A 25,373-nucleotide genomic window follows, 5' to 3' on the forward strand; every position below is an offset into this window, starting at 1 on the left:
TCCCCCGGCCCCTGGGGGTCTGGGCTCGGCTTCGCGTTGGGTGTCCTGAGGCGGCGGGGTGGGTGCCTCGGGCCCGTCGGGGACGCCCGGGGTGGGGCTGGTCCGGGGGTCTGGTGTTCAGCGGGTCTCCCTTCCTCCTCAGAAGTCACGAACGACGTGGCCTGGGAGGATTCGCTCATGATCGGCCTCGAGGGAGCCCTGCTGGGATGGTGCGTAGCTCACCTAGTCCTTGCTTTTGGCATCGGGCCTGCCGGGAACAGTCGCCACGGTAAATTGCGTGGGCAAAAAGAGGCTTCTGCAAAGCCGGGAGCCAGGAGCCCCTCTGGCTTGTGCGCTGGGGTTTCTTAGGGGCTTGGTAAACTCCGAAGTGCTTTTTGTACTCGTGCTTCATCGTTTCGGATGGAGAAACCTTTTGTAGGTATGTAGCTTTCATTTTTGTCAAAATCAAAAGTTATGCCGCTCTAACCTTTGTTGGTGGAGAGGAACATTTGAGCGATGCAGTAAAAGGCAGCCTAGCCCTTAGGTCTCTTTCTTCTGCTCCTTCCCTAAAAGGTCTGTTACCTAAATTAACGCATCTCTGTTTGGGGTTTTGGGATTTATTTTTTTTTATATTGAAAATTAGCAACTTCTGCTGCTCTATTCACAAGCATACAGTTAGCAACAGGTTTGGTAACTCGGGTTAGTCTGATGGGAAGAATGTAAATATCACCTGAGGACTTACAGAACAGTAGTTTGTTTAAATGATATTCAAAGGCTATTTTACAAACTATAAGGGCTGGGAACTTTTTAAATATAAGACTTGGTTGGGTTTTTATTTGCCTTTTTTTTTCCCTCTCTGCATGAGGCAATAATCTGTTTCATCAGGAGGAAATTCCACATCTATGACCTGGCACAGGCATTGTTTCACCAGTTAAATCATGTTCGAGTAGTATAGCCTAAGCCACTCTGTGATAATAAGATGTGTATTTTCTTCCTTAATTGCAACTTCACTTATTACAGAGATTATTTCTTGGACAACATGCTCAACTCTCTATGTTCATGTTCTCTTTGTATGTATTGTTTCTTTAAGGAGAAAGCATTATTATGTCTTGTTTTGCTGTCCTGATAGAACTGAAGATTTGATGTCCTCTGACAAGTATGCAGTATCTATGGTTTCAGAAGCTTCTGTTTAATAATACTTTTCCCTTTCTCCTTTTAGTGCTTACAACGCATTATCCTGTCGGTCGTGTGGCTTGATCGTGGGCTTCATTCTTTATTCTGCCTCCAGTGACCTGGCGTATCTCCGAGGCTTCTTCTGTTTCTTCAAGGACAGCATCCTCTGGTGAGTATACTGTATTCTTATGGTCAGTGGCTTCACGGGAATTCGTAAGTTATTACAACAGGGTGTACAACTAACCTACAGCTAACAAAAGCAGCTTTACTTTTGACTGAGCGCATTGGAGTGGGATTTAAATATCCTCTGTGTTTAAATTGTTTGTGTTGCTGTGACCCCATTTGATTTGCCTTGCACTTTTTCAGTGTCCTCATGTAATGTCGAGGTTTAAATTTAGTTGTTTGCAATACTGAAATCTCCTTCGGTTCCAGATTCGCTTAGCTAATGTCAGGTGTCAAAATAGTTCTATGATAGATTGAGGACTTGACTATAGAAACTGTAAATTACTTATAGCTGGTGGTGAGAGGATCTTATGATTTCAAAGTAAAACCATTGTTATGTTTTCAATTTTTTCATAATGTATTGACTGCTTCTGGCAACAACTTTGTATCTGCTTTAAAATCTTAAATAGAATGCAACCATGGGGTTTTTAACTGTTTTTCTTGGGGTTTTTTCCCTTTCTCCTTTTGTTTTCCAGTTATGTCTTAAAAAACCAAATGATAATAGAAGCTTCTAAGGTGAATTTTCCTGCTGTGACCTTAAAGGAACAACTGCGGGAAGTAAGGTTTCTACATTAATTTGTATGGAAAATATTTTTAAAATGCTGATACTTTTGGATATTAGTCCAAAAATATTGATACAATTACTTTTTTTTTAGGTGCATAAGATGGAGAAAATACTGACTTATAATAAATACAGTGACTGACTTAAATGCGTGAGACATGCAAAACATTTTCTAGAACCACCTATCTGCAAAACATATCCAGTTCTAGCTACTTTTCTGGCAAAAGTCTGTTATCCTTTTATATCCACATGTTGAAAAGAAAAAAAAAAAACAAGAATCGCTTAGACAGACTTTGCCTAAGTATTACTACTTGTGTTGTCCCTAGAATTAATAAGTCACTGTTGAAGAATTCAAAAAAATAGCAATTTGTTAATTTGAAAGGGATTCTAGCACAGTTGTATTTATGGCTATGTAAGCTTAAAACAGCATGGCAATATTTACTTGTAGTTTCAGAGACAACACTAGAACCTCCCTGCTTTTTTGGTGTTTAAATTGGATGTTCTTTTCTGTGATTTGGTTAGTTGTTAACTTAGTAAATTGTCTGTCGTATAGCTCATAAAGTTACTGTGTGTAGGAGACAGCCAGTGTATCCAGTATTTATGTGCTTACTTGTTCCTTACTTTTTTTTTCTTTTTTTAGTTTCTGTTCTAAGCATGGAAATGGGCCCGTGACATTTCTTAAGTTTTGTCCTCCTTAAAGTCATCTTCCAGTGTCTTACTATAAGATCAGAGTGTTTTTGTAGGTCAAGTGAGGCTAAAATGCAAAAATCTTATCCAGGCAAGACTTCTAAAGTTGAGACACGTTTTTCTGAAGTAAAAAAATGGTAGCGCTTCATTGCAAACACAAATTATGTGACTGTGGAGAGTCTCCTTGTTGACTAGAACGAGTGCGTGAATGTGGTCTTTGCTTTTTGGGACATAATGTCAGCAGGATTTTACTCTTGTGCTTTAGACGTGTTAACTTAAACCCCAGACTCTGGAAATGACATTTTTGAGGGACTGTCCATGTGTATTCCTAAGCTAATGATTAAACAGTCTGTCCAGATATTGTCAAAGAAGGTCTCTGGCTGTGTGAAAACTTGCAATGAGTTAACTAGGAAAGACTGGACTGATCATAGTAAGGCTCCAGCAACTCTGTCTCCTTAAGCAGATTATTCCCATACATCTCTGAAAGGGGTTATGCTGGCACACATTCATCTACCTCCTCTGTGTAACGCAGGCCTCTGTTTTGGGTGCCAGTTTTGCCTGTACTAGGTACGCGCATAGAGATTGAAGCCCAGTATAATTTCCCATCTTGAAAGTTAGCTGCTCTTTAGCCACTGAAAGTGGTGCAGATCACTCAAAGATCCAGTGTTAGGACATTTTTCTCTAGTTATAATACTCTTATTTCTTTTTCTAGCTGAAAGAAAAGCTTGTGGAGGTCCACGTTCGCATAGAATTGCTGATGAAGAAGCTGGAGGAACTGGAACAAAAGAATGTGGCAGAAAGGCAAAGCTCTGCATCAGATGCAGTTGGCCTACTGCCAGGATATGCAATAGTCAGGGTCAACTAATAATATGCTCCTTTCAAGAACCGCTGGAGTTTTTTCTGCGTCTCTGCTGAGTTTGTTCATGATGATGAAACAATGTACCAGAACAGGTTTGAGTGTTGATCTGTCACTTTATCTGTGTATAGAAAGAACCGATGCTTAAGTGCATCCCTTCAATCTAAGGGGAACACCTGAAAATCTGACATACTGAAGTTATGCTTGGAAAAATTAATAGCTCGCCCATGCAGCCCATCACTCTCTGAGACAGTATAACTGGGACTTTGATTCTCTCTAATGACTTCGGGGGGACGGGGAGAACAGCCTCTGAAATACTAAAATCAGGTTTCTGGAACTATACAAAACATACTAACAAGATAAGACTTAAGAGGTGCTATTATAAATCGAATGTTCTCACAGAGATCTAAAGTTCTTGTCCTACCTTTTCATATAGATTGTTAATGGCATCTAGCTGTTGGTCAGGTGGCTCATTAGCTGCATCTGGTATGTGAGGCACTGCTAAATGGCCTCCTGATGAGTTCTTTTAGATTTGCTTGTGTGTGTGGCCTGCAAATGGAGCAAGCTAGCATGTCGTAGAAGCTGCCCAGTGTGCTTAATGCATTAATCTGGATGGCACAATGCTGGCTGGAGCACAAGGTCTTGGATTTCAAATTCAAGGGCAATCCACGTGCCTGCCAAGTCCTCTGGAAGCGCAGCCCCGTGGCTGCACAGGACTGAGTCAAGTTCTGGCAGCTCCACAAAGCTTCGGCTGTGAGCAACTGCCTTTAACAGATTTGAGCCTTTCTTTCTGGGGCTGAAGCTGTGAAACCAAGGAACAGTCTTTTCTTCTCCTTCACTTCTGCTCAGTCGTGGGAATGCTGCTCTGCTGAAGTTGTGATGATCTGCCTGATGCCTTCCCTTGGCCAGTCAAGGTGTTTCATAAAAAATACCTAATGGGTACTCATTGGGATCTCTCTGTTTTGAATGGGTTCTGCTTCTTTCCAAACATCTAGAAAATAATTTGATGGAAAAGAAAGAACACTACTTACCCCTTGTTATTGGGACAGAATATCTTTTTACCTTATTCTTGTTAGTTGGAAGATTAAGGGTCTCTTCCTCTCTCTTTTTCTGCCTAAAGGGCTGATGTTTTAAACCTTCCATAAAGTTTAGTAGTTGTCTAGAAAGGATTGTATTTACTTGATCAACTTAATTTCAGTGATGCAATTTGCTGTTCCCTTACTTCTGCTTCCATGTACGATTGGCAGATTGCACTCCCCGTTGCTGCTGATGCCAGTATGCTCTGTATTTCAGTGTCTTAATTGTTTTATTTGTAAAATAGCTCTTGTAATGGACTTGGAGCAGAGGGGACAAAACTCACTGCAAGGCACCTCAGAGGCTTTAGGTGGGCAGCTGGTACTTATACTATTACTTATGTTCACTGTGCTGCTTTTTGATTAAGAGTTCCTGGTTGTCTCAGTTCATTCTGATTAAGCAGTAACATAGAATATCAACAGCCATTCTGCAGGGAGAGGAGGGGCTCTCTCTGTTAAATTCTAATACTATATGCTAGCTAAATTTTTATTGTTTATGTTTCACAGATTTGACAGGGATAGGTGCAAAAATGCAGTGCTTTTCAATGACAGCTGAATTCAGGATATCAGAAGTAACTACCTGAAGTAAATGTTACACTCCTGCAAAATCTGTTTCATTGCCTGTAATGTTATCTGCCCTAAAATGAGCTCTATCCTGAACCCTTAACTGGAAGGCTGTTCTTGACAGTTGTCACTGTATATTCATGTAAAGTTTGGATTTGCTGTATTTGATTATTTTGTTATTAAGAGCAAAGAATTTTTTAAAGTTGTGTTGTGCAGTGACTTCTGCGTTATGTTTAAGGGCCTGTTGGTCTTTAACTGGGATCTTTGACTAAACTCATTTTGTCCCAGCATCTCCCCATCTCGGGTAAATGTTTTCCATTGTATAACTTCACCTTTGTGTTACTTTCTAAGTTACAGCGCTTTTGTTGTTGCATCGGTCTAAAACATGGTAACGGGACTACTCACTTCTGCCCTTTCATTCCGGTTTCTGCACTGAGGCTGTTTCTTGCTATATACTTTACATCTGTACTGTGTATAATAGTGCTAAATTGTCTTGCTTCATTTAGCTAAGTGTCCACCCCTAAAAAGAAAAGAAAGCTGTCAGTTACTTTTTTTTAATATAATTAATATCTTTTAATTAATATCTTTTTAATTAATATCTTTTCAGTTGTAAAGAAGAAACTTTTTAAATAAAAGCTGAAATTCAGAAATATATATTGTGCAGATCATGTGTAATATGTGAGTCATAAGCCCACTTCTTTTCCTTAGATTATGTTTGCAGAAAAAAAACATCAGTTTATCTTGCTTAGGTCCTGATTCATTATGAAGCGTTAAATTTAATGGTTCCTCATTAGTCATTATTTGTTTAAATTCATGCTAAGTAATGTATGTGCTAAACAATAGCTGGTAAACTTTTAAACTACATTTCTCTAATCTTTGGAACTGGGAGGACGTCCGCTCTGTTGAGTCAAGCTGTGGTCCTTCATCTCTATTTGTCAAATGATGTTTTTTCTTGGCACTGAGTATTGCCTGATGTAGCTGCTGACACAGCAATACAGTGTTTTAAGTAAATTCTGTTTTAAGAAGCAAGCCACCTTAATTTACAAAACATAAAATAAATGCATTATCTTCAGTAATTTGAGATGAACATTTACTGAGATATCAACTTAAACCTATGGGTGCATTTTGATTTAAGTGATGCTTATAAACTTTTATTCCTGAAAGATTCAGCTTTTGATCCCACAGCCTGTCCCAGATTCAAATTCCTCTTTCTCTACAATTGATCAGTGAGTATTTGTTTTTCTTATTGTAGTGTAGAACCTAATCTCCTCTAACTAGGCATCTTGAGAGAGGTGTTCCAGCTTTAAGTGCAGCCAGGGCCAGTCTGGCGTGGGAAGGACGGATTCTCTATTTAAATGAATACCAGCCACTTAGAAAGCAAGTCTCAAGGTCAGGCCTTCTTCCATTAGCTAACCAGCAGCTGTCTTCTCTGGAATCTAAAGACAAAAACAACTAGAAAATGAAATAAATTAAGGTGGTTGAACAGGCTAGTGAAGTAACAATCATACTGTGAATCTTCCATAAGCTATCATAAGGGTTAGCAATCTGTAACAGGTTTTGGAAAGGTTGTAGTAGGGTTGGCAGCCATGGCTCCTTCAGCAGTCCTCATAAGGTGGTGTCATGCTGCTGCATTACAGCACTTTCCAAAACTGCTTTCAGCAGCAACTGCAAGGAAAGTTGTGCCTCCCTGCAGGTTGTGACATGCCAACCACAGAAGGAATTTTTCAGAAATGTAGTTGCCAAAACAATAAACAATCCACACATATGAAAGAGTTTTCTGAGGGGCTTATTACTTTTAGGCAATCTATACAAGCAACAGAAGCTTTCCAATACCAACTAAAACAACCCTTGAAGCTTTTATCTGACAAGTTGCCCATCTTAATATGAGTGGGGTAACGATTTTTCTTTAGTTGCCTTCCAAGAAGTCAGAGGCTTTTGTGCCTGAAGTCGGCTGGAACAGCTGGACCCAAAACAGATATCCAGCATATGTGAGTTTAGCTCAAATGGTGAAGTTTTGACAAAGGTACAGCAAGTATGTTAGGGAGTGTTTCGATTGTATAGAGCTTAACGATTGTGATGATGATGCGGCTGAGTGTTTATGGGTAAGGATGAGGGGGAAGGCCAACAAGGCAGATATCCTGCTGGGAGTCTGTTATAGACCACCCAACCAGGATGAAGAGGCCGATGAAGCGTTCTGCAAGCGGCTGGCAGAGGTGTCTCGATCGCTGGCCCTTGTTCTCGTGGGGGACTTCAACTTCCCGGACATCTGCTGGAAATACAACACGGCAGAGAGGAAGCAGTCTAGGAGGTTCCTGGAGTGTGTGGAAGACAACTTCCTGACACAGCTGGTAAGTGAGCCTACCAGGGGAGGTGCCTCGCTCGACCTCCTGTTTACAAACAGAGAAGGACTGGTGGGAGATGTGGTGGTCGGAGGCCGTCTGGGGCTTAGCGACCATGAAATGGTAGAATTCTCAATTCTCGGTGAAGTAAGGAGGGGAGGCAGCAAAATTGCTACCATGGGCTTCCGGAGGGCGGACTTTGGCCTGTTCAGGACGCTGGTTGAGAGAGTCCCTTGGGAGACCATCCTGAAGGGCAAAGGGGTCCAGGAAGGCTGGACGATCTTCAAGAAGGAAGTCTTAAAGGCGCAGGAGCAGGCTGTCCCTGTACGCCGCAAGAAGAACGGGCGGAGAAGACGACCGGCCTGACTGAACGGGGAGCTTTTGCTGGGACTCAGGAAAAAAAGGAGAGTTTATCACTTGTGGAAGAAGGGGCAGGCGACTCAAGAAGAGTACAGGGATCTCGTTAGGTCGTGCAGAGAGGAAATGAGAAAGGCAAAAGCCCAGCTAGAACGCAACCTGGCCGCTGTCGTTAAAGACAACAAAAAAAGTTTTTACAAATATATTAATGACAAGAAGAGAGCCAGGGAGAATCTCCATCCTTTATTGGATGCGGGGGGGAACATTGTCACCGAGGATGAGGAAAAGGCTGAGGTACTTAATGCCTTCTTTGCCTCAGTCTTTAGCAATCAGACTAGTTACCCTCAGGGTACTCGGCGCCCTGAGCTGGAAAACAGGGATGGCGAGCAGGATGAACCCCCCATAATCCAAGAGGAAGCGGTCAACGACCTGCTACGTCATCTGGATACTCACAAGTCTATGGGGCCGGATGGGATCCACCCGAGAGTGCTGAGAGAGCTGGCGGAGGAGCTAGCCAAGCTGCTCTCCATCATCTATCAGCAGTCCTGGTTAACGGGGGAGGTCCCGGACGACTGGAGGCTGGCCAATGTGACGCCCATCTACAAGAAGGGCCGGAAGGAGGATCCGGGGAACTACAGGCCTGTTAGCCTGACCTCAGTGCCGGGGAAGATCATGGAGCGGATCATCTTGAGGGCGCTCACAAGGCAGGTGCGGGACAACCAGGGCATCAGGCCCAGCCAGCACGGGTTTATGGAAGGCAGGTCCTGCTTGACCAACCTGATCTCCTTCTATGACCAGGTGACCCGCCTAGTGGACAAGGGAAAGGCTGTGGATGTGGTCTACCTGGACTTCAGTAAGGCCTTTGACACCGTCTCCCACAGCATTCTCCTGGAGAAGCTGGCGGCTCACAGCTTAGACAGGTGGACTCTGCGCTGGGTCAAAAACTGGCTGGACGGCCGGGCCCAGAGAGTTGTGGTAAATGGAGTTCAATCCAGTTGGCGGCCGGTCACGAGCGGTGTTCCCCAGGGCTCAGTATTGGGGCCAGTTCTGTTTAATATCTTTATCAATGATCTGGATGAGGGGATCGAGTGCACCCTCAGTAAGTTTGCAGACGACACCAAGTTGGGCGGCAGTGTTGATCTGCTCGAGGGTAGGAAGGCTCTGCAGAGGGACCTGGACAGGCTGGATCGATGGGCCCAGGCCAACTGTATGAGATTCAACAAGGCCAAGTGCCGGGTCCTGCACTTTGGCCACAACAACCCCATGCAGCGCTACAGGCTTGGGGAAGAGTGGCTGGAAACTCTCTACAACTACCTGAAAGGAGGTTGTAGCGAGGTGGGTGTCGGTCTCTTCTCCCAAGTAACTGGCGAAAGGACGAGAGGAAATGGCCTCAAGTTGCGCCAGGGGAGGTTTAGATTGGATGTAAGGAAAAATTTCTTTACTGAAAGAGTAGTTAAACATTGGAACAGGCTGGCCAGGGAAGCAGTTGAGTCACCATCCCTGGAAGTATTTAAAAGGCGGGTAGATGAGGCGCTTAGGGACATGGTTTAGTGGGCATGGTGGTGTTGGGTTGATGGTTGGACTCGATGATCTTGGAGGTCTCTTCCAACCTTTAATGATTCTATGATTCTAAGTACAAACACATCTCAGAAGTGCTGTAGCGTATAGTAAGTAAGTTGGTTAATTTGTCTTCTGAACAAACGACACATCCAGTTTTAGTGCATTCTCAGCCTGTGCTGCTTTATTGCTAAAAAAATTTGTATACAGGTGCAGAGTTTCCAAGTTCATTTTTAAACAGTTCCTCTTTACAGTGTCAAAAGAATAAAATCTTATCTTGAAATCCTCAAAGATGCATAGATATAAAAGCAAGCTGCCTTTTGGAAAAACATCAGAATTTGCAGGGAGACATTCTTTCACTGTTACCATGTAAAACATGTGCAATGGGAGTACGTAGTTCCTAATGACACCAATAGTTTCCTCCGCTAATCCATGTGAGCATGCTATCAGAAGTTCAGTGTAAGAAGTATTTTCTAGCCTGTTTTTTAAGTACTAAGGTAATTTTTAAGAATCTATAACTAATACTTCTCCTTTGCTGTTATCATACTTTTCGAAAGGAAGATATCTTCACTGACATCCTAAAGTAGTTTATTCCCCAGGTTTTATATTGAAGGGAATAAGCATTAACAAAGGATACAGCTGCTTACTCATCACACAAAAGAACATCTATTTAACAGGGTTTAAAACCATGCAAAGTGTTCTAAAGAATACCCACTAAGAATTAGGTGACCATGGTTAACCGCTGGGCTAAACTTGTTTTACAAATTCCCTTTTTGCTTGAAGAAGCTGGCTCAAAGGATTTCATTTAGTCTAACTTCTGATACCATAAATTAGTTATCTTCTCTTACAATATTCCTATCTTCATTTGGCAAGTCTTGTATATCTAGAAAGCATTCATGAGAAAAACGCAACCCCCATTCTAAACCCAAATCATGGTGCTTTATGGATGGTTGGCTATGAAGTATGAACAGGAGTTAACTTGACACACAATTTCTTCCTCCAGGACACCTCCTCTTTCTATTTAAGAAAGAGGGCTGAGCCTCTGTACATGGAGAAGTGTTCTGCACAAGTTAAGCCCACCTACAAAATTAAGCTAAGCTAGAAGTATAGAATTCTGCAGTAACAAGCTAGTATTCTACATGTTTGAATACAAGTTTAAACTTGGAAAAGCATTAGTGACATAGGCTATGCCACACGTTCTATGTTATTTTCAAACTGCCAGCGGAAATTCACTGCATTATCCACTAAAAGACTTGGGAAATACTACAGAGAACACACTAAAGTTACAGAAAGATGGCACCCAAATTCCCTTTTATTTAATAAGTGAAATAAAGAAAAAAGACTATTGCAACCTGTGTTGCAGAAGATAAAGACCTTCAGTGATCAAATGTCATTTTCTGTTTTTAAAAATCTCTTTAAAGAACTTAAAAAATATACAAGATTACCAGTATTTTCAGGTTCATTCCTGCAGGTGCCATTATTGCTGGCTGGTACCAGTATGCTTCAGTACAGCTGCCTATGTGGCTAGAGAGTTACCTGAAAATACTGTCTATTAAAAAGCTATTCAACACCTGAAATATATGTACTGTGCTTATTAATTTCAGTCTTCTCCAAATAATTTCTTTCACCACACCCACGCTTATTACCTACTGTCTGGCAAATACTACACTCAATTTGAGTCTGTGTTTTCCGTTACTTGGTTTTTTGTGTTGTTTTGTGTTTGTGTGTTTGTTTTTTTTCCACCAGTTGCTCCCCCCTGCACCTTGTAAGAAACTCTGCACCCTTTTCCTTGCTACAGCTGCAGCAGGTGAGAAACCTCATCTCGCCCCTAAACATGCTTAGTTCATGCCCTGCTTTTTACATGCTCAGGGCACTAATATGAACCAGACAAGGTTATAAAGGCGAGTCCTGCTGATCCTGGTTCCTGATTTACAGTTTTGGTGCCATGCTTCTGTCCCTATCTATACATTCTGCCCCTTTCTCTACAGAGGCAGCACATTCTCTAAGAAAACCAAAGTTTGAGAATCAAAGCAGGAAGTTCAAGCTATTGGTATATTAATTCCTATTGCTTCATTATGTATAAATGCATATCTCAATTTACTGGTAATAACTACATTACACTAGACATTTTGAATCATGCATAATTAGAATACTAGCTCTAAGATTTGGTTTGTGGGCCTGTGCCGCTTTCATTCAGTTTCTCCATGCAGTTCTTCATGCCTAAGGCATTACAAACTAGCCGCCTCTTGTTTGACCTGCAAACACACTCATTTGGAGGGGAAGTGGAGAGAAGCAGACAGGATTTACACAGGACACACTAAACAGTAAGTTATAGCAGTAAGTTACCTTTTATCTCTAACCTTAGATGTTGTAAAGCCTTAGGGAATCTGTCTATATTATAACCTGGTACATAGGCTCAGAGACAGAAACATGCTCTGCTTACATCATGAACACTGACACTTTCTCTAAAACTCAGGAGAAAGCGTAGAGCAGACTGAAAGGGAATAGATATCAGAATCCATGGTTGGTGTTCTGCACTGTTAAACGAGACACCCTGGTTCAACGGCTGGCTTTTGTGTGCCAGTCAAAGCGCTACAGGGGCAAAATGCTGGATCATTCATTAAAAGAAATCCAATGGAATCTAACTTGAACTGCCATTATGCAGCTCCGTACCTGAATGGCAAGCAGGATTATTAGTTTTGGAGGAAGACCAGAGCGTTTCCTAGGGATGCAGGAAGCAGTTATTTCCAAGATTGGTTATCCATCAAAAACTGTTCTTCTTTTCCACATTATTCCCTTCTCTGCCCAAAAAACCACACTGCCAGCTCTTGACAATGTAATCCTTGCGTAAAGTGTCAGTGTCCTGAAGCTTGGTACAACTTCTCACTCACTATTCAAGGAGTCTTTGCAAGACTTTCTTTTTTGTCCTAAATTTGACAATTATCCTCAGTTGCAGAAGGTGCAATTCCTGAAGGTGCAATTCCCAACACAAGTACTGGCTAGACCTTCTGCAGCAGCCCTACTGGGTATGGAAACAGCATATACTTGTATCATCTGGGTTTAGTACTGCTAAAGGAGGCATGTCGGTACTGGTCACTACACCTTTGATATCCCACGCTGAAATGTGGTAGCATCTAACACTTCCACTTAGTTTTAGAAGCAGTGAAATCAAGGGGGTTGGAGCTAAAGCCATGCCATAGTGCAAGAGCTGAAAGGCAAAGGGATTCCTTTTGTTGCTGTGAATAGTAACTTCTAGTCTGGTAGCCCATAGAATACAGATAATTATAAAAAGTCTGAACTGGGAAGAATATGCAGATAGCTTGCCTGGCTACATCAGTCTTGACTTCCCCCCCCCTTCTCTGAATGAATAAACCCTTGAAGAATTCTATTCAGCCACAAAGTTCATACTTCAGAAGTATGAACATGACTGTATTTTCATTATTATTTCATCATTATGCAAATGTACTTGCTGACCACAGACCAGAATAAATTTATAGTTTCTCTAATGTAATCAGATAACAATCAAATTAAGGTCCCCTATGGCCAGCTTCCAATTTTATCAATAATTCAATAGCTGGAATTTAAGCTGATTACAACCTTCCAGATCAATTAGCTTTTCATACACGTATTACATATTAGCCAACACTTAATTTAGACATCTTTATGCTTATCTTGGTTACTTTATACTGTAAAAATGCTCATAGCTCTCACAGTCCCATTATCAACTTACAAAGAGCCAAAGGGTTTCACCTCCGTCATTTCGGAACATTAGAAGCCTCCCTTCAGCTGTACGTTACAGTCCAAATTACTTCAGCTTTCTAGAAGAAATCCAGCCAGATAGATCTAAACCTCTGATGTAATAGTTCTGTTCAGAATACAGTATTATCTGTTGGGCCATATTGTCTCTATAGACTACATATCTGCACTGAAAACAGTGTCAACTATGGACATTTTAGAACTCCTGCAGCTCTTTTATGTAACCCTTTGATAGCAAATACTTTGCTGGGTGCAGAGGCTGCAGCTTGTAGATCAATAACCCTTTGTGCTACCAAAAGCTTCACAGTATTTGCCTCTGCAAAACTTCAGGCATCAACAGAAATCAATTATGGTCTGAAACAGTGTTTAGCAAGGCTAAAATTATTTTTTGCTGTAAAGTAACGTTTTTAGAATTCTACAGTTGTGCTTGGGATGTACAAATGTTTTGAGTGTCAAGTGTTCTCTGATTTTTTATTTTTAGACCATCTCAGATTGGTCTTTTTAAACAAAGAAAACAAAAGCTATTTCCCACAATAAAAGCTTCTAACTTCAGAATCAGGTTCTCTTCACAGGCCAGGGTTTAGTTTCTTCTCAGAGAAACAGAGCAAGTGCTAGACTTCAAAAAAGAAAAAAATATAGGGAAACTTCAGCTATCCTCTCAAAAAGAACTGTCTGCCCTTCCCCCAACACTCACTGACAGTGCTTCAGACATGTGACAAAGCTAATTTTTTTTTTTTTAATATCAGGTTCATTAACTAAGTATTCAAGTGCCAAATTCTCTCCAATGAGAGGAACATAAGAGAAATTCACCCATCTTCTCAGGAAGAGACTCTTCACGCAACTCCCTGCAGCACAGAGCGCCACAAACTTATTTGGTTATTACCCACTTACTCTACTGTACAGTCTTGCTAATGCAAGTTATTTACTATCACATGCAAAACAGTTATTGCTACTAAAGTTCTATTTTCTTATTAAATCATCTTATGGCTTTGTTTGCATCAGGGATTCTTCCCCCTACATACTGTGCTATTTTGCATTCCAGTTTCAGAGGTATTTTTCAATTGATTCTCCCAAGCACTAATCTACTTTATTCAATGGTACAGCTACTTCCATTTAGAATTGAACCTAACTCTCAGCACAGGTCCCCCAGAGCTCTGCTGTAAATGGCCCACCTGTCCAATTTTCTTGGAAATGTATTAGATGCAGAGGGTTGGTTGTTCATTTTTTTTTCTTTTTTTCCCTGTTACATACATTAATTCTGCACGGATTACTGGTTTTGCACCAAAGTACATGCTTCTTGATTAATTACTTCAGAGATATATCATACCAAAATTACAAAACCAAGCTACCCATTCCCTCCCTCCCCCTAATGGCCATTTACAGGCAGGTCTCAGGAAAAAAAGATGCAGTATCCTCTCTAAGTTGAAAGAGAATTTTGTTCTTGTAAAAGAGAGAAATGGGTGAAGAGCAACACTGGCACCTAATAAAAGACTTTTTCCTAGGAAATCAGAGGATGCCATCCAGAGAGCATTGCACATCTCGGGAATCATACCAGTCTCTCATATGACCAGTCCAAGCTGCCCATTGAGTGCTAAATCATTTGGACTTCCCCTGGTCTAAACTTTCCTTCTGAAAAAAGCAGAGGGAGAGACAGAAATTATTAAAATTGAGCTTAGAGCTGGAAAGCAATACTGGAACTTACCTAAAATACAGGATATTGAATTCTCAATAATACAGGGGTGGGGAATCTCTGATCCATAGGCTAGAGATAGCCTGCTGCACAGATACAGTCTGCAATGTTGTTTTTCAACAGCCCTTGACATTATATTCTCTCTTATTAATATTAACATTAAAATGTATGTAAATGCAGGATCCACCAAAGGTGTTAAAAGATTCAATAGGACTTCAGCCAAGAAAGGTTCCCCATTCCTGCAATAATGGATAAAAGTCTGCTACGCATAATTAGCAGATAGCATTTTGCAACCATTAACTTATTATACAATGAGGATAATGTTTAACTAGTTATAACAATTATATAGTCAGATCTGAAAAAAAAAATTAATTAACAGATTTTGTAAATCATCTTAAGGTAGCAGAGATGTGTACAAAATGCACACAAACTCCTTAGCATATTCATACTTTTCTGAGCATATCACAGGATGGGTAATAATAAAATTCGAAATGCTGCACGTGGAAGAAAACACTTTTGACAAAGACTAAAAAGAAAAGAATCTCACTGATAAAGACAAGAGTTCTGGATGCTTACACAGACTAACTTACTATTGCAAGTTGGACAGATAGACTAAAAGCAAAAAGTCAACTATGATTCTATGAAGCCCATTAAGTGAATGCATTCCATTTCTAAAGATAGCGTTGCCGTTGTCAAAGGGAGGATACTGCATGTTTAGACCATGTTTGTGACATTCCTATTGTATCCTTTCTATTGTTAATTACATTATCATCACTGTTTATTAATAAATTTGTCACTCTGAAATTGTAAAAATACTACTAGGCTCATGCACTGATCCTAACATGGCACTACAGTTTGCTACAAAGCACTAATGCTTATGGAACTATACACATCTCAAAATGGAAGACATTGGTGATTTTGTTGTTTTCAAACAACTTGTAACATCATTTTGTCCACAAGTATTAAAATATATATATGTATATATATATGATCTATTGCACATGCCCCTTGTTTCTGTAATCTTTCACATGGGAAGATTTCCAACCAATGTAGAGAAAAAGTGGAGCAAGAAAAAGTAAGTAGGCTGAGGCAGCATTTCCTAACACAGCAGTTTTATAAAGGTGCTGGCCGGAAAGGTACAGCAATGGGGGTCTTCTGGGCATGCACTATTGTAGTAGTACTTCTGTGAAAGCCACAGATCCTTAGCCCTGCTAAAAATATTATGTTCTAAAATTCAAGTTGAAAACTAATGTTGTTACATTGTCATGGATAGGAGTCAGGAAAAATCAGCAGTTCTATTTTTTTGTTACAATGCAGGGTTACAAAATGTTGAGGGTTATTCCTATGGAAAAAGAAATCAAACAGCTTAAAGTGTCTATGTTCTAGTCAGACAAATTCTTAGTTTTTGTACATGTCCACAGAAAAGAAAAATACCTTCCTGTCCCCCAAATATTTTGTCATCAAGCTACGCAAAAACCAACCGCTAGCTCTAACATCAGAAGGATAAGTATGGGCAGAAGGAAGAAAAGGAAATTCCCAGATCTAAAATCAGATGTTTCTGATACCAGATACCTCCCAACGACTTATAATCCTATGATATTGACAGTATTTTCCATCACTCAGAGATGGATCCTGCTTCTACAGACATCTACATTAAATCCTGTTGGTTTCAACATAGGGAGGCCCTAAAAGGAAGTGTGCTTTTCTAGTTGCCTCCAATGCCAGAAAATTCAGACCATATTCAGCAAAGAAATCCTATGTTCTTAAAAGAAGTCACGCCAAACTGGTGGTTGCCTCATCAAGATCAATGTAACTCTTATCACACAGCTCATCACAATGTTACACACAATTTTAGTGCACCTCTGTGCTCATTACAGTTAGCATTATTTTGATACGCAGTGTCTTGCCCACCACTCTTTAGCTTACGTGTCTGATCTTTTCTTCGTGGAAACAAAAAATGGGTAAAGCTGCCATTACAATGCAAGCCTAAACACAGACTTAACTCAACTCTACTCTGAAAATTAGGATCAACATCAACACTTGTCCTTACTCTGCTATGGAACTTGGTCCCATAAAATGTCACCACATTTTAAATATCAGAATGCTGCCCTTGCAATCTATCACTAAGATTTAAGAAGGATTTCAATCGTTGGCCTTTTCAGCCATTTTCAGGCTGTCTGGCTCTCTCCAGCAGTTATCTAAAAGGAAAAACAGAACAAAACAAGAAATCTAAAACACCCCCCCCTCAACCATGCTATTATCTCCCAAAACCTATTAACAGAACCTATATACCTTTATTTGATCCAGATTTGAAAATATTATTTTAAGCTAGTAAGTCACATTTTCTAAATCACAAGCTTGGAATAAGGTGCACTAAGAAGAGCTCCAGATTTGAAGTGGAACAGAATACATATCCCAGTTCTGGGGTTTTTTTGCCAAGAAATCTTACTTGCCATATACAATACCATAGCAGGGAGCATGTAAACAATATATGCTCCCATCTCAGAATGACAGAAAACATCCTATATAATCACAGATGATTAGGAGACAAAGAATCTTGTGTAAACATAAGAACAACAGATTGCGCCTTAGTTTGGGAAGGAATAAGAGGAACCAGAAAAAGGCCCGTCCTAAGTATTTCTGCTCTCTCTCAACTCACCCCTCTTACGTGGCAAACAGTCCATTCTTTTGGGCCTATTTCTACCCAGATGATGGAAACATATAGGTCATCTCAGTTCTCAGTCACAGAAGAATCAAAAAGCTGATTCCATCAGCAGTATGAAAAGCTGAAACTGTGCCAAGGAAGCTGAGCGGATAAACTGCAACTTTACACCTCTGGTCTCTTCCATCCCACCAGAAGTTGATTTCTTTATTAAAGAAAGAAGTTCTGCCCCATTTCTTCTACTGTAGAATGCTTTTGTTCCTTTTGCTGCTAAGGATTCATAAAAAGCCAGAGGGAGGGAATGATTTAATGTAAACCTAATCATTATCCTGTTACCCCAGAGGCCTTTAAAGCTTCATTTTTCTTTGCTAAAAATGAAATGGTGCAGAGTAATTTCTCCTTCTGGTGAAAGCTCTTCAGATCCAGCACTTACATAGGTTTACACATGCAAATATACATTTTGATCACAGACTGGGATGATGCATTTACACACTATAGACAAGGTGATTCTGCATTTGTTCCTGTGCATTAGCTGCTTTACGTGAGTTGACATCAAGACATCTATCTACAAAGTCAAGCCGGGGGTCCTGGACTAGAAAATACCTGTATGGTATGTCCCCCACTGTTTGGTAAGTTTCTTCCTCATGTCAGAGCAGAACATGTGTTCTGGTTTTCCTGCTGCAACTTTTCTTACATGCCAAGACAGTTTGACATAGCAATGCATGCAGACACTTTATCTGCTAGGAATTCCAATATGACACAGTGAAGTACTTAACCTTCCTAAAATGAAGAAGGAGATATCAGTGAAGAACACCAGCTTCCACTTGCATCTGATAATTTTAAAACAGAATGCAGAAAGCTGGATGAAGAGCTGGCACAGAAGACACTTCTTCAGGGAAACAAATGCTAATTTCTGTTACTCCGCTTTTGAATTTTGATAGAATGGTGGGGTACTTCTGTAGGAGAAGTCACCTGGTGAATCAAATGTTAGGTGAGATGATTGAAACAGGAAGTAGAGAGATCTTTGTTCGTTCAGCTCCATGGAAGTGAAGGACGGGTTTTTACTTGCTAGAAGAGAAACATCCACATCTCGCAGCCTATAAGCAAGCAACAGGACCACCTTCTTCTTGAATGTCAGGAGAGGATCTGCAATCCCAAAATAAAAAAAAATTTAAAAAAAGAGAGGTAGTTTAGGAATCAGAATAAAATACATTCAACATTAAAATGCCCACTGGTTCATTACTTTAAAAGCCTGACTCTAATGGACTAAATTAGCTGGCTTCACAAACTGCAATAACCCCTTGCTCTGTAAGATTTTATGTCTAACTGTAGATGTCCATAAGCTGGCTAAGGAAATACTACAGAAATGCTGAACTATATGCTTACTCAGAAGCAATGCATCCAAAAATATACCAGTGTTAATTAGCTATGGGGCTTCTTAACCATGCCTCCAATATATAGCATGACAAGGTTGAGATAGCACCAGAATGCACACTGCACGCAGGGAGGGTATATTCTGCTGTAGCAGGTCACAATTCAAAGAGACACCACAAACTATCACTTAATTAACTACAGAACTGTCAGTGCTGTAGAGGAAAAAAGCACTTATGACAGTTGTAAGATCACACAGATTAGGTACTTACTTTTACTCATTTCTCCCCACTTATCCACAGTGTAGACATACTTCAACAACTGTCATCTCGTCACTGATCTCCTGGCCTTTCATCAGTGACACTCACCTGTTATCGCCTAGTCACAGTAGATGTTATGACATGATTTTTTTTGCTTTAAGTTTGATGCCAGCCTGGATTGAAGGTAATGCGGGTGCGCTCCTGCATAGCTAGTGCCAGAAACATTTATTATCATTCTCCTGTACTACAATGAAAGATGTGAAAGAGAAATTTTTTTTCTTTGGCTTCTCTTTCTCACATACAAGAACATGAGGATACACCATATTTTCTAACGCCTTCCTCTCTTTTCTCTGTATGTATTTCTCATCTTATTCTAATTACCTTAACCCTTTAGTTGATCAAGTTCAGAAATAATCTTCCAGTGACAATTTTCAACTCCTATGTTATAAGTAGCGAGTAGATCATGAAAATGGAAATACAGCACACGTCACCATCACTTTCTCTCTGAGGCACTCAAATATTTCACCTGATCATGAGTTTTACCATCCATGCTCACACTGTTGGGAAAGTCTTATTCTTGTTATGAAGATAGGGAAAAACAGACCTGGAGAGCTGCAACAAAACATGCCAAAGGTTTGTGGCAGAGCTGAGAACAGAATATAGCACTCTGTTACACATCTTAACTACCAGAATATCTTTATTTCATTCACTGGAAAAAAATAAATGAAACTCCAGAAGTTGATTGTCATCCTTAGAAATTTTGAATGTACTTTTTTCTATTTGATAATTGTCATTTGGTTATGTTATCTTTCTTCCAATCCTACTGTTTAACAAATACAACTTTTAAGATAACTACTCCAAGTTAATACAATTACACAATTAGTGTCTCTTAGCAGAGCAAAATGCCATCATGGGACAGGAATTTCATAACTTTAAAAGCATTTATTCTTGTTAGAATATGTAGTTAAATCAAAGTTTCTTTCAAGCAAAGCCCAACTGAAAGCTGACACTATGGCAACATTCCAGTTCTCTGAAAGTATCCTATGAAAAATTAAAATCTCAATGACTGATTTCTTTGGACAAGGAAAAGGAGGAAAAAAACCCCTAAATCAACCAACAAATCTGACAAGTTTAGCACCTGGTATTTAGTACCTAAATAACCTTATAGCTTTACTCACCATTATTTTTGATCAATCCACACTCCCTTCAGTGAGCCTAGAGAGAGAGATGAACAAATGAAATTAAATTTGCATCCAGGAAACTACTCAGATCATACATTATTATCTGCACAAGACACAAAAGATTAGCTGTACCTTCCAGGAACTAGTTAACATTTTTAGACATTCTACATAAAACATGCTGATGTTACTTTTCAAAGAATCATAGCCACCCCCTTCCTTTAGTTTAAGGGAAAGGATGGTCAAGTGAATTGGACCCAAGTATGGAAGACCCAGGACAGGCAAACTTTAACTAAGAACAGGCTGGGGAGGAGAAGCATATACCCAAAACACGCCTGAAAGGCTTTGTTCAGAAACCATTCTGTTTCCTGGAGTAAAATCACGTGTCATTCATTCCACAGAATGTAATTTACACAGTACTGAATTCCCTTGTTCGCTGGAATTTGTTGGTTTCTACTTTATTGAGAACAGCCTACAGCCCATGCTTGACTGACTATAGCTGGAGCATATGTATACACCACTACCGAAACTACTTTTTAATTGTGCATATTTTGAAGATAAACGACGTTGTTATGGTAAGCTATCATCAACAGACACATGTTCCAGTTTCATTGGAACCGAGATGGACATAATTTCAGCCTCCAGTAAGGCAAGAAACTCTTTCATGTTAATAACAAACCACTGTAGCAAGGAAGCATAATGACTGTTCTCAAGGATGCTGAGCTGACAACCTAACTGGAAGAATAATGCATTGCTCTAAGCAGAACTACCTCATCACACAGAACTTACATTATTAAAAACTCTCAGTATCCTCACCAAAGTATTACTAGCTTCCACCCTCCTGCACGACACAGCAGTTCTGCAAGCACCAGTGACCTACACCTTCAGAAAAACTGTAGTCAGCAGATGATCCCTAGCCCTGTATTTCAGGGTAGTTATTCCATTCTCATGTTGTCAATTCTGTCCCTTCCTATTCAAGTCCTCCCTCAAGAACCTGCCAAGCACTATGTGTCTTTGAGAGACTGAGGAACCTACAGCAAATGATTCACAAAACAATTAATTTGATAAGGAACAGTTAACAGGAACTCTCTCAAACTTACTTATCATAATGGAAACAATTCCCAATGCCAAGTTGGGTTTTCTTTCAATTATTCTAAAACTACAACTAAACTAAACACTAAAGTAACTCTTATAAAAAAGCAGTGGGTGATACTTAAAGCAACTTATACAAAGGAATGTTTCATCCAATACTGAAATTCAATTTGCTTTAACCAATTTTTTTTGTATTATTTTATTTTAACAAGTTCACTGACTTTGGATGTCCCAGGTTTTAACTGCTCTGCTTGATATACTTTCTATCCAATTTCCACAGATTATGTGGAAGCAGCGTTCACACTGGTACCAACAGAACTTGCAAATGTAACTTGCAATGTATATAAATCAAGGCTATTGGAAATTAGCAGGCACTGAAATTGATGGTGACGCTATCAACTCTACAGTTAAAACCTAGTGGAAATTATGAAGAAAAAAAAAGACTATTTTTCTTGTTTCATACCTTACTTACTGAACATACAATCAATTGATCTGGAACAAGAAATAATTGTGAAAACTCAACATTATATATATTAATGCTTTTCTGTTAAAAATTCTGAAAATATTATTTTTATTAAGTTTTGACCTGTTGCCCATTCTTTTTTTTTTTTGCTCTACCGTAACTAAAGGTTAGTTTCCATGAACTTTAAATGTCACATTCAGATAGACAATTTCTTGCGTACAGGCAACTTCAGGAATTTCAAAACCAAAAAGAGATGGAGAACCATCTCATAAATAAATTTACCAGGAAAATCGTACTATTTGTCTTCTCATATAGATCAACATGCCCTAGTACCAATGGACCAATGGGAAAAAAAAAAGTCAGTGTTCTGACATAATCAGCACACTGGAATTGGAAACTATACTGAAATGAATAGTGTACAGCTATGCTACTGGGTTTCACCCCACCTCTCACACTCTGTTTTAAGGTACCCTTAGTTGTAATTAGAATGGTCAGCAAAAACTCAGATCCATCAGATCTGACTTTCCAAAATACTACCTTTCTCTTTCTCTCACATACACACGTGTACACGCTCCAGGAGATGAGCAGAATTGACAGGGACATAGAAGATGATTCCTCTCCTCTTCCCTAGAGCCTGAGAAGTAGGTGAGGAAGGAAAGACCTAGAAACAGGTTTATGTTGAAAGACCAAGACACGAAACCTCGAAAGTTAAATGTGGTGGAGGTGTGTGAAGATAGAGAAAGCAAAATTGGCACTACAGATTGGAAGTCCACTGAGGTCTTTCCAATGGCTTAAAAAGCGTCAAATTTAACCTGGAAAGCTGATAATGACAAAAGCTTAAATCATAAACACAAAATATAACAGAAGTAGCTTACAGTCCTGCAAAAAATTAGCTGCCTTCGTGCTCCTTTCACTTTCTAGGTAACTTTTAAAAGGCACCTAAACCCAATCTATGAGGCAACGCAAAGAACTGTAATAAGAAAGGCTGAGTGGTGTTATTGGAGAAAGAAAGGGAGTGCCTGAGTGTGGAGGCACAAAAGGAACATAGAGCAGGAACAGGGCTCTCAGAAGGGCTTGTGTTAATGGCACGCAGGTTAGCAGGTCATCAAGACCCAGCACATCCCCCTGCAATTTCAGAAGACGCCCAGATCTGGAGACAAAGAACAGTGATAATTCACAGAGTGGGACAGGGTAGAGACACAGACCACTGTCACCTCCAAAAGGGTACACAAAGGCGTATCTGGAACCGAGAACGGTTGCCAACCTAGGAAGAGGCCAGAAGACATAAGGACCTAACAGCTGATGTCCCTTGTCCTCTATAAGGGATCCTGGACTTCGTGTCTGGACACGAGCAACATAGCGCCAGACTACTGGACACACAGCTTGAACACCCCTGCTGTGGTGCCTGGCTGCTGGACAAACATCTCGGGCACCGCACACATTCTGTTGCTTATGAGATTGCAAGCCTGAGTGACTGTTTTGTTTCACTTCATGTTTTAAATAAAATCACTTTCCTCTCCTATGAGGTTTCCAATGGATATTTGCTACATTGTTGGTACAACGTTGTGAAAGTACTTCCTACAGCAGCGGAGAAAACAGGGAAGACTGTTTTACAGCTGAGCTTTGTATTCCATGACACACACACCTAGTAATGTGCTCCTTGAATACTGTTCAGGCAAAGAATCATCCCTTCCTCCACACCCCATTTTAGAGAAATCCTCTTGGGTTTTTTTTTTTAATCCTCCAAAGACTGTGCGGGCCCCTGCATCTTGCATGCACATAACCTCTGGCACATCAGGATGGGTTTCAAACACTGTTCCTTTTCTAGTTTTTAAGAATGAACGTGGGAGGTGTTCAAGAGATACTCCAGACTCTTCACAGGCTCAGTCAGAATTTTTAGCCTTAGTTGGCTCACGATTTTTGACACCCCTGAATGGCAGGTGACAACGGTAAGATGCATAGCCTGTTCATGCAAGTCTTTACACTGCAGACTCACAGCGCTGTGGGCAAGATTGTAAAGCAGTGCATATAGCTGATTTGACATATGCCAGGGTAAGAGAAAACTCTGATTTTTTTGTGTTTTGTTGTTTTTTTTTTTAAGATACTACTTCTCACACCTTCTCTGTATTCAAAGCAATTAAGAATAAATATTAATCCAGATGAATTTACTTACTGCTAAAATAGTATACAACTTCACGTGAAAGAAAGTCCATTGCTTGTTATTCTTTTAATTACAATGTAAAGCAGAATTATCCTTATATGCAACATGCCAAAGGCAAATCCCCTGGCATATTTTAACAATTCATACATAGACATGTATAAGTAGGAACAGTCATCAGTAGCAGCATACTGTGCCTTAACATTATGTTGCCCGTAAGTTGCTATTACTGTTACTACATGAATAATATAGCACATGAAATTGGTAAAATGTTCCTTAGGAAATCTTTCTCATAAGCAGCTACTGCTTTCAGAACTAGTTGTGACAAACACACTTACCATATTTCTTTTGAGTTATTTTACCAGTTACAAACAACTACTTCATTATTAGATCACGTAAGATAACACACCACATCTCCACAAGATCTAAAGCTGTGCTTCTCATTTAACCACTTCAATTTTTCACTTTTATGTGACATGCATGTTGAAAATGCAGTCACTTAGAATTCTATGACAAACTCAAGATTTAAAGAATTGTTATCAAATACAGAACATAAGGAATCTCACGCCAGTGACTGTAATCCTTTTGCTTTCAGTAAGAAGTCCCTCCCCTCCTTTTTTTTTTAATATAAACAAAGTACCATTCTATAGTACAAAATACCTCCAATAATTTTGAAAAATTTAAGGCATACCTGATCTGCATGTTACTAACATGGAGAGATAGCATTTTTAGTAATAGTTTCACGTTTCATCATGTGTGAAGTCCTTTTTACCCTATTACCAACAATCACGTGAATTCATAAAGCTACAATCAATTCCACTATCAATATAACCTCTCCACTCTCCATAAAACTTATTTTGCACTGTAGATTACTCGTACGTTCTGGTTTTGCCAAATGACTTGGAAGCCATCCCCTTTGTGCACTCCTGTGTCAGTATGACATAAAGGCATCAGAAAAGGATATAACCGTTCAGATTAGCAAAATCCATCCAGCACACAGATTCCACGAATAACAACGATAACAGAAGAGCAACTATAATCAGTGCTATTTTTGTAGCCGGAGATGAAAAGACTGATTTCGGATGATACAATTTGGTTTCTCTTCTCCACGTACGCCGTCAGCTGCAGCTTGTTCACCGAAAGCCTGTTCTCGGCTGTTCCTAACTCGGCTGCAGGGTACTGCTGTGCAGGAGACAGGCTCTCCCTCCCAGCCATCTGCTGCAACCCGGTACCGCTGCCCGCCCGCTCCCGCCGGAGCTGCGGCACGACCTCGCCCCCAGCTCCGAAGTTACTCAGACTTTTCGGGGCGGCGGGCGGATCGAACCGGCCTGGTTCCCACCCCCTCACCCGCGCCCCGACAGGTGGCCCCGGCGG

The 25,373-nt window shown here is 40.2% G+C and overlaps 1 protein-coding gene and 1 long non-coding RNA gene across 2 annotated transcripts in view; one reads left to right on the top strand and one right to left on the bottom strand.

Moving 5' to 3' along the window:
- The window catches only part of OIP5 (Opa interacting protein 5), a 3,950-nt gene extending 476 nt beyond the window's left edge, over positions 1-3,474 (top strand). Inside the window, 5 exon segments of the mRNA XM_009319262.1 lie at positions 143-209; positions 1,199-1,321; positions 1,851-1,932; positions 3,336-3,422; positions 3,424-3,474. Coding sequence (XP_009317537.1) covers positions 143-209; positions 1,199-1,321; positions 1,851-1,932; positions 3,336-3,422; positions 3,424-3,474 — 410 coding nt within the window.
- Positions 3,475-9,525: 6,051 nt separating this feature from the next.
- On the bottom strand, positions 9,526-20,325 carry LOC103912820. The gene is made up of 3 exons (XR_663393.1): positions 20,287-20,325; positions 19,490-19,720; positions 9,526-18,623 (listed from the first exon to the last, which is right to left on the bottom strand). It is a non-coding gene; the product is annotated as an uncharacterized LOC103912820 (long non-coding RNA).
- Between the last annotated feature and the right edge of the window lie 5,048 nt (positions 20,326-25,373).

Source organism: Pygoscelis adeliae, unplaced genomic scaffold, assembly GCF_000699105.1.
Source record: "Pygoscelis adeliae isolate BGI_AS28 unplaced genomic scaffold, ASM69910v1 Scaffold22, whole genome shotgun sequence".
NCBI classification, from domain to species: Eukaryota; Metazoa; Chordata; class Aves; order Sphenisciformes; family Spheniscidae; genus Pygoscelis; species Pygoscelis adeliae.